General features: G+C 40.4%; 1 protein-coding gene across 2 annotated transcripts in view; it reads right to left on the bottom strand.

Annotated features, from left to right (window-relative positions):
• LOC109922176 (synergin gamma-like) overlaps positions 1–11293 on the bottom strand; it is a 28221-nt gene extending 16928 nt beyond the window's left edge. Inside the window, exons 1-3 of one of the 2 annotated variants that reach the window (XM_048611380.1) lie at positions 11003–11293; positions 4899–4955; positions 3841–3937 (exon numbers count right to left, since the gene is read on the bottom strand). In XM_048611380.1, coding sequence (XP_048467337.1) covers positions 3841–3937; positions 4899–4955; positions 11003–11005 — 157 coding nt within the window. In that variant the 5' untranslated portion in view covers positions 11006–11293. The remainder of the gene's footprint in view (positions 1–3840; positions 3938–4898; positions 4956–11002) is intronic. The other variant, XM_048611381.1, reaches the window with a different exon arrangement.
• Between the last annotated feature and the right edge of the window lie 4205 nt (positions 11294–15498).

The following is a 15498-nucleotide window of genomic DNA, read 5'->3' as shown; positions in this document are numbered from 1 at the left end:
CACTCGGCCATTTTCATGTCCATATTACTACTGTCCCTGTGTTGTCTGGTACTTTCTCAGAAGTCTTCAAGAGGGAGCAGCTGCTTGGGGCTTGTGGGTGAGGCTACTATTCATAGGTCAGGGGCAGGTTCACTGTACCAGGGCTCTGAGGGTCCAGGACAGAAGTAGCACTGTGGTTTCTGTCCCTGGCCCTACTTTTATTAAAGCTCACTGTTACCCCATTAAACATAATTTACCTTTAACAAACCCACACTAGCTTTCCTTAAGCAGCTCCTCTTATACCAAACCCAGTCCCTAGGGCGACTGTCTGTGTGGAGTTTGCACATTCTCCCCGTGTCTGCGTGGGTTCCCTCCGGGTGCTCCGGTTTCCTCCCACAATCCAAAGATGTGCAGGCTAGGTGGATTGGCCATACTAAATTTCCCGTAGTGTTCAGGGATGTGGAAATTAGGGGTTAGGGCTGGGTGGGATGCTCTGTGCGTTGGTGTGGACTTGTTGGGCCGGAGGGCCTGTTTCCACACTGTAGGGATTCTATGATTCTATGAAAACCTAGGCAGCATTCTCTACCTTGATAATTATCTGCAAAGCACTAATTTAATACTCCTATCATGCCACTTGCCCCCATGCATAAACCCTCAATGTTTCCAAATCAGCTCCACTCCACCTTTACCACTATTTTACTATTTATATACCTAGGAGTGGGGGAGATATGGGACCAAAATGATGGTTGACAACTTCTGTTCTCACTTTAATCTTAGCTGCCAGTCTCTTCTCATCTTTCTTTTGCTTTTCTTAGTACCTTTTTTTAATTTCGCTCTGACTTCACAGTGTACCAGCCTCAAAAACCTTGCAAGAAATCAGTGATAACCAATCTACCATTATGTTGGACTTCTGATTATTATTGTATCTAACTGCCTGAAAATCGTTTTAAGTTACAAACCTGTTCCATTAACATTTCATGAGCATGGATGCTGAAACAGTACATTTACTTGTTGTGTTGAGCTCCAGTTGCCTATAAAAGAAATTCGCTGCAAAGTCTGAATTTTTTTTTTTTATTTTTGCCCTCCTCCTATGCATGAAACCTCCTCTTTATAATCAGGATTTTACCTTCTCCCTGCAAATTACAGGCGGTCCCAAATTAGCAAACATCTAACTTAGGAACAATCATACTTGTGAATGAGATTGCATAAAGGGGTGTATTAATAGTAATAAGTTCTTACATATGAGCATTTCCTCTTACAAGTGAATGGCTATTTTATATTGTACTGTATTGTGTTCCCACTTACACACAAATCAACTTACATATGTACTCAAGAATGGAATCATTTCATAACCCAGGAACTGCCTGTACTTCTTCTGATGGCAGAAGGATTACATTGTGTCTGTTTTCATGGGGAAAGATGCAAGAATTCTTTCAGAATCAGAAATCCAAGTGAGCTAAGGGGGTGAGGAGTTGAAGGAAATTAGTACAACTAAGATGATTGTTCTGGAGAAATAAGTAGGACTGAAAGTTGGTAAGTCCCCAGGACCTGATGATCTACATCCCAGAGTGTTGAAAGAGGTAGCTATAGAGATAGCTGATGCATTTGATTATCATTTTCCAAAATGCTATAGATTCTGGAATAATTCCTGGTGATTGGAAGGTACCAAATATCACTTTTAAGAAATAGGCAAGGGAAAAGAAACAGGGAACTACACATGTTTAAGCCTCACATCAGTTGTAGGGGAAATGCTTGAATCTATCATACTGATTAATGCACACTTAGATTTAAAATTATCTGATTGGGCAGAGTCACTATGAGCTCAGTACAAGTCATAGAGAAATTTGTGTTTTTATGGTAGACCCTGCATCTTCAATTTGTACAAACTTAACCACTTAAATAAAAGTTTTACATCAAAACAGATGTTCCTTTCCCCAAAGTCATTTTTAACCCATTCAGAGTTTAGAATTAGATTTAGGTTTATTATCACGTGTACTCAAGTTACAAAAGAACAGGAGTACAGTGAAACATCTACAAATGTCGCCAGCACACAGCACCATCTTCGGTACAAAGTACCTAGGTACAAAAAAAAGAGAAAATAAAGAAATAAAATAATACTATGTATATTTGTAAAGTAGAATAAATTGGAATGGTCACAAGATCACTGGGCAGGGTTAAATGAAGAGAGCTTTTTTTTGTGTCTCCAGAATGCTAATCTCATCATCTTCTCTTAACAGCGTCCAGTCCCTTAATTTAATCCATGGTCCAGTTTTAGTTGTAAATCTTTCCAATTTATGACGAAAGGTCATAGGAGCAGGAAACATTCCTGGTCAGAGATGTGATGAAAAGAACATTATTGCCTCCACTATTACTATCTATAGTTCCAGGCTGACACATGGGTGTTGAAGTATACGTTGCTACAGCACCCTTATCAAAACTTTTCCTCAGTTACTTTCTCCACCTCATTCGGTATCCTGAGTATCTTCCTAAAACCCTGTCAGACTAAATAATGTTCATTACACTTCATTGTCAGTGCTGGCAGTGTACTTCGTAATACTGATCTTCCCATCACAGCCATTCAAGAAGTTTTATTAAAAATCCCACAAGTAAGATGGCTCCTACTACTGCAGTACACAGAAAATCAGAACTAGTTCCTGCTAACCATCATGTCCCAGCTACCATACCTTCCTTAGTGGCTAATATTGAATTGAACTAGGTTTATTGCCACATGTACTCAAATGAGTACAGTGAAAAGTTTCAATTTGCCACTCACAGTGCCATCTTAGGTACAAGGTACCTAGGCACAGATTTTTCAGTACAAGTTCTTAGGAAACAAAAATTAGAAAAATAAAGAAATAAACAGTCCAGCATTACAGATCATAGGAATAAATTAGAAATTAGAGAAATAAAAAGTTCAGAACAATAGTCCTTCCCACCCAGTCCACACTGGCAAACTCAATTGTTTTCCTATAGGACAGGATACTGAGCCATTCCAGCAGTAGTAGGAAAAAAAAACGAGTCTGTCTCTTTACCGCCAGCAGAATTTATTTAGCCACAGGATATTTTTTAAAATGGGAATGCCAAAATTGAAACAACTTGCAGCTATACAGCACCATGAGCATAGTCAAATGTCCTCAGGCACTTTACGTATGCATTAACAAACAAATTTGGCACCAAGCCACATGAGGCATAAGGGCAGACAGCTGGAAGTTTAGCAAAGGAGGTAGATTTTAAGACAAAATAATGTTAAAAGGAGGGCAGAGAGGTGAAGAAGATGTTTTGATGCCTACTTCACAGGCAACTGAAGGTATGGCACCAATGAGCAATATTATGTAGATACAAAGTTCAGAATAGCGAGATTGTGAGGGGTTGAGATTCTGGAATAGATGACAGAGACAGGAAGGCACAAAGCAATGGAGGGATTTGAAAACAAGGACGAGAATTTTAAATTCAAGATGCTGCCCCAAACCTGAAGCTACCAAGTCACAGAGTTGTTGAATTATGGGTGAATAGGACTTGATGTGGGTGATGAACAAAACTGAGGATAAGTTCAAGCTTTTGGAGGGTGAAAGATGGGAGGCCAACTAGAGAGAGCACTGGGGTTATCAAGTCTGGAGGTAACAATGGCAAGGATGAAGGTTTCAGAAGCAGATGAGCTGTGCCAGGTGTGGAGGTGGCAATATGACTGCTGTACCATTTCTGATGTAAATTGAACCAGTGTTAGGAAGTAGATATTGGACACAGGATACAGTCTGTCTGTTGAAATTTAATGGATGCTGGAGCTTCTCTCTAATATAAATATTGTCTAAATCTGCTATCTATCAGAGCTATCAGCATGGCCAATAGTGAAGTGTCACTCACCTGAGATATAAGTGATTCCTTGTGGAGACAGCAACACTTCACTGCACACTGATGGCTTGCTGATGGCACACAAGGTATCATTTGCAGTTCTAATAACCTAGAAAGGATCACGACTGAGATAAATGAAGTCCCTTGATTTTACGTTGAGTTTACATTGCCTTTAATTGAGTTTAAATAAGTTTAATTTCACATCTAGTCTTTATGAAGCCCTTGTACATTTTTGATGACACAGACCTTCACGTTTCTTGGAATGGATATGTCTGTGCTGGGAACCTCATAGACAAAGCAGCATGTTTGTCCTTAGACTCTGGAAATAAGCTGCAGTTGAAAGCAGTGGTTAGGGACAAGTGGTCATGTTGATTATCTTTTGCTTTGGTAACTGGCCAGCACCATGTCAACAACAGCAAGAATAACTAGCATTGGTAAAGCATCTTTAGCATAATAAAACATCTCAAACCACGCCACAGGAACATAATCAGACGACAGGTTGACCCCGATATATAAGAGACATTAGGGCAGTTGACCAAAGACTTGGTCAAGAAAACTAGAGCAAGGAATTATTATGATGAAAGGTCACAGGCATGAATCATTAATTCTGTTACTCTCTCCACGGATGCTGCCTGACCTGATGGGAGTTTCCTGTATTTTCTTGGCTTCAGAAGAAGGTTGGCTTTAAGTAGAGTCTTAAAGGAAAGGTGGAGAGGTGGAAGAGTGAATTCCAGAGTTCACTGCCCTTTCTATTAGCCGCCCAGAGTCAAGCGCCTTTGGATGCCGAGTCTTCTCTCTACCGCTCTTTAAACAGCCAGTTCCGGTTACATCACAGATGACTGGCCATTCTTGCCCTTAATGTCAGCAATCATTTTATTCACAAAGAAGTAATGAGTATAGAGCAAGCAGACAGAAAATCAAATTCCCTTTGCTAATCTTATAAGTGGAGACTGGAGATCACTGCCTGGTATCCTCCCAATAAAGTCCTTGGTTCTTGGCATAAGAAGGAAAATAATATCAGGGATGTAGAAGTCAATGGAACTAATAAATCAACAAATTTGGTATTTTACCTTGTAAATACTGTCGAGGCATCTCTGCAAACTGTTGACTTTGGCTTCCATGATGCACTGTACAGAAATATCAATTGTCAGAATCAAAGTGAAAATTAATGATGGATGGGAATTGAAAAGAAAGCTTTTGCTGCAACACTTGACGCAGCGTAGAACTGCTACCATAGTCCATAAATAATTAAATATATTGTTGCCGAGATTATTATCTTTTTCGCCAGAAGTTATACTTCAAGACTCAGACAATGTCACCAGATCTTGCTTTCTTTCTAAACAAAACAGTCTGAAATCATAAATTCTCTGCAGTCCATGGGCATCATATTGGCTTGTCTAATCATTGGGGATCTTGCTGTTTACCACTTTATCCTCTGCCATCCTAACCTGGTACGACTACATGTGACTCCAGATTTAGAGCAGTGTGGCTGCCCTCTGAAATGGCCAAGTGAGCCTCAGTTGTATCTAACTGCCACAAAGTCACATTTAAAAAACGGAATGAAATCAGATGGACTTGCTGGTAGCAACTAAGGTGCTGGAAATGACAATGACAAACATAAGCCTGTTGACCCCGCAACGCCCTCTATACCAACATCTTGGGCTCACGCCAGAATTGGGAAGAGCTGTCCCATAGACTTAACAATCTGACCTGGTAAGGCATTATTCTGTGAGCATGGCTACATTCCCGGTGTATGCCCACTCCCACCAACAGGCCAGACTAACCAGAGGCAGCAGCACAGTGGGATACAGACATGATCGATTAGTTCTGGGAATCTTCAAATTTGTCTCTGATCCCATGAGGTCTCATGGTTCCAGGTTAAACATGGGTAAGGAAATCTCCTGCTGATTACCACATACTGTTCTCCAATGGCTGATGAATCAGTGATACTCTTACGTTGAGCACAACTTGGAGGAAGCACTGAGGGTGGCTCGGCAGCACCAGTACAGACCAACCTGGCCGAGGCCTAAAGGACATAGCTGCTAGATTGGGGTTTGTGATAGGTGGCAAGACAGCTGATGAGGGAAAAACCTACATGACCTCATCCTCACTAATCTAGCTGGAGCAGATGAATCTGTACATGGTATTATCAGTAGGAGTGACCACTGCTCAATCCTTCTGGAGGTGAAATCCTGCCTTCCTATTAATAATATCCTCCATCATGTTGCATGACAATACTACTGTACAAAAAATGATAGCTTTCAAACAGTTATAGCAACTTAAGACTGAGCATCCATGAGGTCCTATGGGCCATCAGCATCAGCAGAATCGTACTCCAACACAATCTGTGGCCTGGCATATCGCCCACTCTACCATACCACCAAGCGAAAGGATCAACATAGGTTCAATGAAGTGTACAAATGAGCATGCCAGGAGCAGCAACAGGTATGCAGAAAAAGGTTAAATTCAAAATTGAGAATACTGTCTGCCAGTGAGTCCTAAGGGAATACTTCTGTCAGCTCCCCAAGATGAATAATGAGCTGAAAGTAAGGAAGTAGGTCCAAGCTCTGTTTCATCAATCCAATGAAAACACTGCCAGTTTAGATCTGGATAAACTCACATGTAAAACAGATCAGGCTCAGCAGGTGCAACTACAGAAACATTGGCTGGAGTTCAAAGCAATGCTGGAGGAAAAAAGAAACCTTGGGCATGCACGAGGAGTTTCGAATCACTTTCGGAAATAAATGCCAGCAATGATACCAGCAAAAAACAAAACCCAAGCATGAAATACAGGAAATTAAATAGCCATTGAAGCAGCAAGTGGAAGAGGTCCAGGTTTCAAAGAAAACAAAACTAAAAATGGGGTTGGAGAAACACTACAGTTTATGAAAGAGACAATATAATGCTCTGTCCAAAGGCTAAAACTTTGGTAGAATTAGAAGAATCCAGAATGTAAAACTACAGGCTTCAAAATGAGATGGAAATTCATAAGGAACATAACAGTAAATGCCAAAAAGAGAAGGACCACTCCAGAGAAACAAGATCAGTCAGTGGCTAATCTGGAACAATTTCTGGCTGTGTGCATCAGGATGAGTGAATTGTATAAAAGCAATTGCATTCCCTGAAAGAAAAACTTGACAATTCAAACACAAACTATGGACAACATCACTGATAAATGTGGACAACTAACAGCACTCCAGGCAAAGTGACCATCTGAGATCTGCACACATCAGCAAATACTTTTTAGAATCTCTTGTGCTCTCGTTATTGCAAATAGTCAAATTTCTGTTGCAAATGAGCAGGGTGTTTAAATGTATAACATGTATTTAAAAGAGCTTACTTTTAATGACTCCACATGCTGTGTGTGTCTTATGTTGTGACTCTGCTTGGCAGTGTGCCTGCTTTGTATACACACAAATCAGTAGCTTGATGTAATGTCTGCTCCATGACATGTGATGAGTTTCATTGTTTTAAATAAACTAATCCACAGAGTTAATCAATCCCCAACCAATGATTAATTACTAGGCTATCATTGTGTTATAATTATATAATACTCTGGTTAGACCCCATTTAGAAAACTTGGAGGAACAGCTTCACTAGAATGACACAAGAGCTTAAATTATGATGACAAGTTTCACAGTCCAGACATGTACTTCCTCAAACATCGAAGGGAAAACAATGATCTAGGTGAAGAGTTCATTATTAAAGAAATTGTTCAGTACAGTCAGTGTGACATCAATCCTGTGGTGCGGAGGTCCAGACTAAAGGGATGTAATCTTAAAATTATGGCAGATCAGTTGTAAAATGCTCCTGAAATAAGATGTTGTAAACTGACTCCAATTTCTGAGAAGGTCATCCTAACCTCTCGCTATAACTTTGATTCATGTAAATGATTGGAAAGAAGGTCAGCATCTGTACATTATTTTCTCAGGGACTAACTTCTGATCTTCCACTTCAATTGTTGGGTCATTCAACGGGGAAGTTCGAAGGTTTGGCTTTGCAGCTTTTCAGATATTATATGATCACCAAGCATTAACTCATTGCTGAAAGCCTCAGCCCCAATTTTTGAATCAAGGGTTACACTGTGGATTTACAGGAAACTATTTCCTCTGGGATATGGGAGTCGACCATGGTGGGGGCGGGGGGGGGAGTGTGGGGGCAGAGGGGGGGGGGGGGTGGGGGGGGGGGCTAGGAAACAGAACCTCAATATCAGCGTGGACTGGAAGCACCTCTTCTCATTAAGGATAGTGGAAATCTGGACCTCACCACCCACCGCACCCAGCACCCCGTCCCCAAAAGCTTTTGGGTTGGTCAACTGAAAGGACTGAAATTGAGATTGATAGATATTTGTCAGGTCTGGGTATTTTCGGTTACAGAATCACAGTGAGGAGATGGGCTTAAGGTACAAATAAACCATGATCCAAAAAGAGTAGAAGAACAGACTTGAGGGGCTGAATAGTTTCAATGCTCCAGAGACGTGGGGCTTAACCTCGAAATGATGAGAACATGGTGTAACACATTGAAGTTGGCAGGAGTTACAAACATCCTGTACGTTCATTTCTAAAAATACAGGGAATGTTCCGGGTGTTCCACTTGCAAAATCTCCCATAATTGCACAGGCTGACTATAAATCCATTATTAATAGCCTAATTGCTGCTGAGTACTGACTGCCTTTGCAACTTAGAGAAGTCGTACTTGTATATTTGATGTCATACTTGCCTCCTTTGATTCTATCTTGTGCTTTTAAAATTGTCAGAAACTACATGCGTAGATGGTTCGTTTGACTAGAATCTTCCACAATGGCATCATTTCAGCAGCTTGGTGATGCTTGTCAGGAATAAGTTTGACATTTGTTTACATTATTCTACAAAAAAAAACTAAATTTCCTTCATTTTTTTGTTTAATAATGAAAAGATTCATACTTCTTGAAAAACTCAATTAAGAAAAGTACAGTTCAGAGGAAAATGCTCTAGGTCCATGTGTCCAAATCCCAATCATGTCAGCTATCAGCATTTAAATTCAATTAATAAATCTAGAACTTAAAACTAGTTGTGACCACGAATTCTTGATTGTCATAAAAACCCATTTTGTACACTAACCGCATTCTGCTGTCCCTACCCAGTCTGACCCACATGTGACTCCAGATGCACAGCAATGTAATGGACAATTAACTACCCTCTGATGTAGCCAAGCAAACCACTAGTTCAAGAGAGATGGACAACAAACAGCAATGCCCACATCCCATGCAAGAATAAATTTAAAACTCCACTTCAACATTTATGTTTAAAAATCATCTTTCAAGCTGTAGTGCAAAAGGTTCAAAAGAATCAATAAAAGCTCAGCTAACTTCATGAGATTCTATGTTGGAAACATCTATTTAGAGGAAGAAATTCCTGGAGTAAGGGATGGTTTTTTGGATCAATTCATTCAGGAACCAACTAGAGAACAGGGCATCCCAGACTGGGATCCATTTTCTGAAGAAGGGTCCCAACCCGAAACGTCAACTTTCCTGTTCCTCTGATGCTGCCTGGCCTGCTGTGTTCCTCCAGCTCCATACTGTTATCTCTGACTCCAGCACCTGCATTTCTTGCTATCCTAGGCTAGGCATTGCGCAATGAGAAAAGAATAATTGGCAATCTAGCTACGTGAGACCCCTTGGGGAAGAGTGACCATAATATGATAGAACTCAGTTCTCAGGAAGGGTCACCGGACCCGAAATGTTAATTCTGATTTCTATTCACGGATGCTGCCAGACCTGCTGAGCTTTTCCAGCAATTTCTGTTTTTGTTCCCGACTTACAGCATCTGCAGTTCTTTTGGTTTAAATTAAGGAAAGTATTAGATCCAAGGAAAGAGCATACAAATTGATCACAAAAGGGACCAGTTCAGATTTCAACAAAGGAAGACAAAGGGATTGATTAAGAGGGGGAACAAGTATAAAAGTAAGCTTGCAGGGGAACATGCATTTGGGAAAAGTTTAAAGGAGATGGGCAAAGAAAGTTTTTAAAAAACACAGAGGGTGGTAGGTGCCTGGAACGTGCTGCCAGGGCAGGTGGTAGAAGCAGATATGTTAACAAGGGGCATTTGGACAGACACATGAACAAACAAGGAATAGAGGAATACAGTCCGTGTGCAGGTAAATGGCATTAGTTTAGAATGGCATCATGGTCAGCACAGACATGGTGGGCCAAAGGGCATGTTCCTGAACTGTACTGTTCTATGTTCGATGACAGTATGCTCCCTGTCTCAGTCCTTATATCACGCTTATCAAAACTGTAGGTCATGATCCCCCCACGCTGACCCCACAGTGGGGTGATGAGATGCATGGCAGTAATCGCTGCCATGGAGCTCCAACCAAGCTGTGTGGCCCTTTTTCAACTGTCTCTTTTCCTGGGCTTCTAACAGAGTGATCTTTGAGGCTTGATTCCTAACTCTAAAAGAAAGCTTCTGCAAAAAAGGTAGGTTTTCAAAAATCCTTGCAGGCTAAACACTTTACCTCTCCTCTGCCCTTGGGTCTCACAGGTTTCACTCCCACCTCGCCCTAGCTCCCAACACTCCCACCCACCCAGACCCACAACCCCATCCTCCACCCACTCTCTCTCACAGTTCTCATTGAGGGAATCACAGCAGTTTTCAAAATATCATTTTCGTGAAAATGGGTCACAGTGTGGGCAAAGAGTTGGGAAGTTGCAATCATTCCTGGACTGGAACCCACTTCTAAATCAAAGGCAAGGGTCCCACCACCACCACAGTGGTACTAGTCAGGAGTCGCACGACACCAGGTTGTAGCCCAACAGGTTTATTTGAAATCACAAGCTTTCGCAGCACTGCTCCTTTGCTTGTAGTGCTCTTAACTGGCCTACTATAGCATTGGACTGTGTGGGATATTGTTTTCATAAGAATACATTGTTTTCTTCTGGTTCAAAAGTGTGAATTTGATCATCCTACAGCAGGACTGATCCCGACTGTGCTATGACACACGTATGCATAGACACACACATACCACATAGATTTGATCACTGCCCTAATTTACCAACTCAATGTAACTTTTAAAGAAACAGCAATTCATTCAAACATATTCAGTGTACGACACACGTTCATTCTTTCTGACGTACCACTGCAACAATGTCTATTAGTCACACCATGTCTGTTAAGACTATCCCTCTGTCACTCACCATATTGGAGTAAACTTAATCCGTTCAGGGTTTATCAGCAGCAGCGGACTGAAGGTGAATTGAAACAACTAGAGTCCAGAGAGTTCCTTCCGACGAGGGAGTCTCGAAGCAGCTAGATTTAATCAACAGTGTAACAAAGTACAATACATAAAACAGCTCCCCCAGCAACGTCGGCATTCAATGCATCTTTTAGGAGTTTGAGATGAAGGGAAGTTAGGTTTAGTGCACTTTGCCCTGAAATAAAGGATTTCTGGGTTCGAACTTCCTGTTCTCCTGGATCACATGATGACTAGTTGAAATGTTTGCTGCACAGATCTAAGCTTGATCAGTCAGTACAAACTAGCCAGGGCAGAATGAGATTCAGCTGACTTATGAAATATGAGTATTTTACACCCCTCATGATAGTGTAAGCATTTTAACTCCATTCCACTATATAAAGCTAACATCTTAAAAGTTCCCTTGAGCTGCCATCTGTTGTGCCACGTACTATACAAAAGAAAGTGTGGATTGTGATTTGGATTGGGTGCTGCTTTCCAATATTTCTCAACGTGTTCCTTTACCAGGAACTTATGCATCAGTGCAAACAAAAACAGGTTGTAAATCCTCGTCATAGATACACGCTCGTATTCTATCTGAAATTTAAAGGCCACAAACGTTGACAACACTTTTTTTATAATGTATCGACAATTGCTTGTCAAGGAATGGTATTATGTCGAGAATATTAGAAAAACTCTCTTAAAATCACAAGATGGTCCATAAATTCACAATCTAAAAACGGCAAGCTCAAGAAAATTGTAACAACATAATATATATACTACAACAGCGCTTTTAAGATAAGGACGGGGCCAGGCCATGGAGGGATTTGAAATCAAGACTGAGAATTTTCAAGCTCTACACCTTGTTATCTCAGGTTCTCCAGCATCTGCAGTTCCTGAGAATCTCTGAGAATTTTCAAATCAAGATGTTGCCTGACTGGAAGCCAACGCAGGTCAGCGAGCACAGGGGTGAGTGTGAAGTGGAACTTGTCCTCAGTTAGGGCACAGAGGCAACAGAGATTGGATGACCTCAAGTTTAAGGAGTATAGAATGTGGGAGATAAGCAAGAATGAGGTGCTGTTACCAAGTCTGGAGGTAATTGAGACATGGATGAGGGTTTCAGCAGTACATAGACCAAGACAGGGATAATTTTGAGATGGGTTTACTGCCAAGAATCCTTTGACACATACAAGTAGGTCTCACATTGTACTGCTAACAGTCAAATAATGGGATTTCTTGTCACAATCATAGAATTTACAGCACAGAAACAGGCCATTCAGCCGAGCTGCTCAATGCTGATGTTTATGCTCCATTTGAGCATCTTCCCATCCTATCTCATTTAACTCTTTCTACTTTTCCTTCAGTTCCTCTCCTCCTCATGCACTTATCTAATTTCCTCTTAAAGGCATCTCTTCTATTTGCCTTAACTATGCAATGTGGTAGCAAGTACTAACGACTATCTGGTTAAGGAGGTTTCTCCTGAGTTCTTTGACAGATATATTAATGACTATCATCCATGTATGAAACTTTGTATTTGAGTCCCTACAAGTGGAAATGTCTACCCTATCAAAATACTTCACAACTTTAATGATCTCAATGCATCATTTCTCAGCTTTCTAGTTCCAAGACAAAAAAAAAGTCCCAGCCTATAGTGTTTCTTCATATTATGAGCTGTCAATTTTAATATCATTCTGGTAAACTTTGTTACACCTTCATCATATTATGAGCTCTCAATTTTAATATCATTCTGGTAAACTTTGTTACACTTTCATCATACCATTTTATAACATGGATACCAGTATTGTACGTAGACTCTGAAGTGTGTTCTAACCAAGGCACTGTATAAGCTTAACATACTTGCTTTTCAGTTCTATTCATCTAGAAATAAATGCCATCCTTTGCTTCTTAATGGCCATGTAAGATTGCATTACCTGCAAATGTATATCCCTTTGTTCCTCTGCCTTATTCAGACTCTTATTTTCCAAGGATTTTGTGGCCTCTCATGCTACCACCAAAATACACCAACACACACCCACCTATATTAAGTTTTAATTCACATTTACATGTCCATTTTGCAACTGTACTCTCAAACACAGAGTCATCTGAAAAATTTAACATTGTACTTTGGTTCCCAAATTGAAATCCTTTATATAAATGGTGAACAGCAGTCTTCCAGCCCCGATTGCTATGGAACACTACTTCCCAACTTCCAGCAATTACTATCTCCAATCCTGACTCTTTTGTTTTATAGCCAGCTTGCTATCGATTCACTTACTACTTCACTTACTCCAAGTGCTGTCACCTTATTTATGAGCTTGCTAGTTAACCAATGACCTTATGAAAATCTAAATCCTTGAATTCTTCCTGTTTCTTCTTCAACAAATTCAATTAAATTGGTCAAGCATTGTCTTCCCTTCCAAAATGTGGATTGACTACTCTTTATTATATTTCAGCTTTATGTTTGTTTTTCATCTTTGCGGAGAGATTTCATTACACGATCATACAACAGAAAAGGAGGTTGTGCAACCCACAGATCCTTGTGAGACTTATTGAGTCTGCTTCCACCACACTCACTTTACAGACTATTCCATTTGGTAACAAATTGGTTCAAACATTTTGGTTCAAAAATAAATTCTCCTCCTATCTCCCCAGCATTTTGTCACTAACACAAATCTATGCCCTCTCACCTGTCAGTGTAAAGAGAATCCCCCTACTGTAATGAAAACCATTCATCATTTTGTACAAACATCGTCAGGTTATTTCTTATCACTGAAGAAAATGTGGAGATTGCTAGACACTGGTACATTTTTGGTTCCAGATCAAGCTGTAAATGTTTCTGTCCAAAAGCAGTTTGCTTTTAATCCATTGTTTCATGAGGGAAATGGTTGGTAACCATGGAGGTGTGAGAAATGGAGTGTTCAATTCTGCCTGCTGAGGATGGATTGCTTTGACCCACCACCTTTAAAAGTGGAAGCGTTTAGCATGGGAGCGGTTTCCTGTTTTTATCTGTTCTTAACCTCTTAACCACTGAGGTAGTTAACATTATCCTCATTTTTCCAGACATCAATCCCCAGTTCAGTGCCTTACTGCTGGAGCCATTCTGCTTCCTCAATCTTTGGGAAAATAAATATCTTTCATTTCAGCCACTTTCCTTTTTCTACACACATCCCTGATCTTTATATTCATACATCCTCCAATACACCTCACCACCATCCCCCATCCCGAACAAGTTCAGAGGAAACCAGTAGATGATTCCTGTCTGGGTGTTGGTCCTGAATTCTACCCACAGCGTCACTACTGCCTGGTCACCCACAGTGAAATCTGTTCTATCCACTGCCTATCACCTGAAATATCATACTAGCACCTTGACATGACCAATCTATAACTAGTTCTCTGTAATAGCTACTACAATATACCCTTTATGGTATTCTGATAGGAATCCATATAATATAGCAGGTTTATCAAATTTTACCTATTATTCCATATCTGGGTCAAGTTCTAAATTCTAAATATTTAATAAATGTATTTCTCCTAAAACAATTCATGTCAATTCATAACTTTATGTAAAGGACATGTTTTGAACTTGTAGCAAGAAACAGTGAAGGATAATATGAACACATATACAGAATAGATATTCCCTTATTCAAACAAAGACCTTGAGTAGCTAATGACCTTGCCAGCAGGCAATAAATCTGAATACAGTAAGGGTGTCACGCTTAATGCAACAGTCAATTGGTTTAACAAGAACTTCAGACATTAAACTGTGGCGTGTCTTTTTGGACAGTGCATTTAAAGTTATTTTCTGCCAGTACACAAGCATCAACAGGGAAAATATTAACCCCTAATATGGGTGGGATTTGGTTGAGTGATAATAAAGGGTAATAAAATCACAAAGGGATGTAGGCAGTCTAAGTGAGTCGCAGGACTGTGGCAGACGGAGTGCAATGTAAGCATATGTGAGGTTATCCATTTTGGACCAGGGTACTTTCTAGCTAGTGTGAAGGCAAATACAGTGGATGTCCAAAGAGACTTGAGGGCTCAGGTGCATACTTCTTTAAAATGTCAGAGACAGGTGCAGAAAATAATCATGAAGGTCAGTGGAACGTTGGCCGTTATATCTACAGGAATAGACTACAGGGTTGCAGAAGTTATGTTGCAGTTGTACAAAACCCTGGTTGGACGCCACTTGGAGTACCATGAGCAGCTCTGGGCACCATACCTTAGGAAGGGTAAGTTGGCCTTGGAGGTAGGTTTACAAAGTGATACCTAGACTTCAGGGGTTAAGTTATGAGGAGAGATTATACAAATTTCGCCTCTTTTCTCTAGACTTTAGAATGTTAAGGGGTGATCTGATTAAACTCTTCAAGATATTAACTGGAAAAGACAGGTTAGATAAAGATAAACTATTTCTACTGCTTGGGGATTCTAAAACTACGGGCATAGTCTGAAAATTAGGGCCAG

The sequence above is a fragment of the Rhincodon typus genome, chromosome 24, assembly GCF_021869965.1.
Source record: "Rhincodon typus isolate 14 chromosome 24, sRhiTyp1.1, whole genome shotgun sequence".
Lineage (NCBI taxonomy): Eukaryota > Metazoa > Chordata > Chondrichthyes > Orectolobiformes > Rhincodontidae > Rhincodon > Rhincodon typus.
The sequence above is the reverse complement of the archived record's forward strand: the minus strand, read 5'-3'. Positions and strand labels throughout refer to the sequence as shown.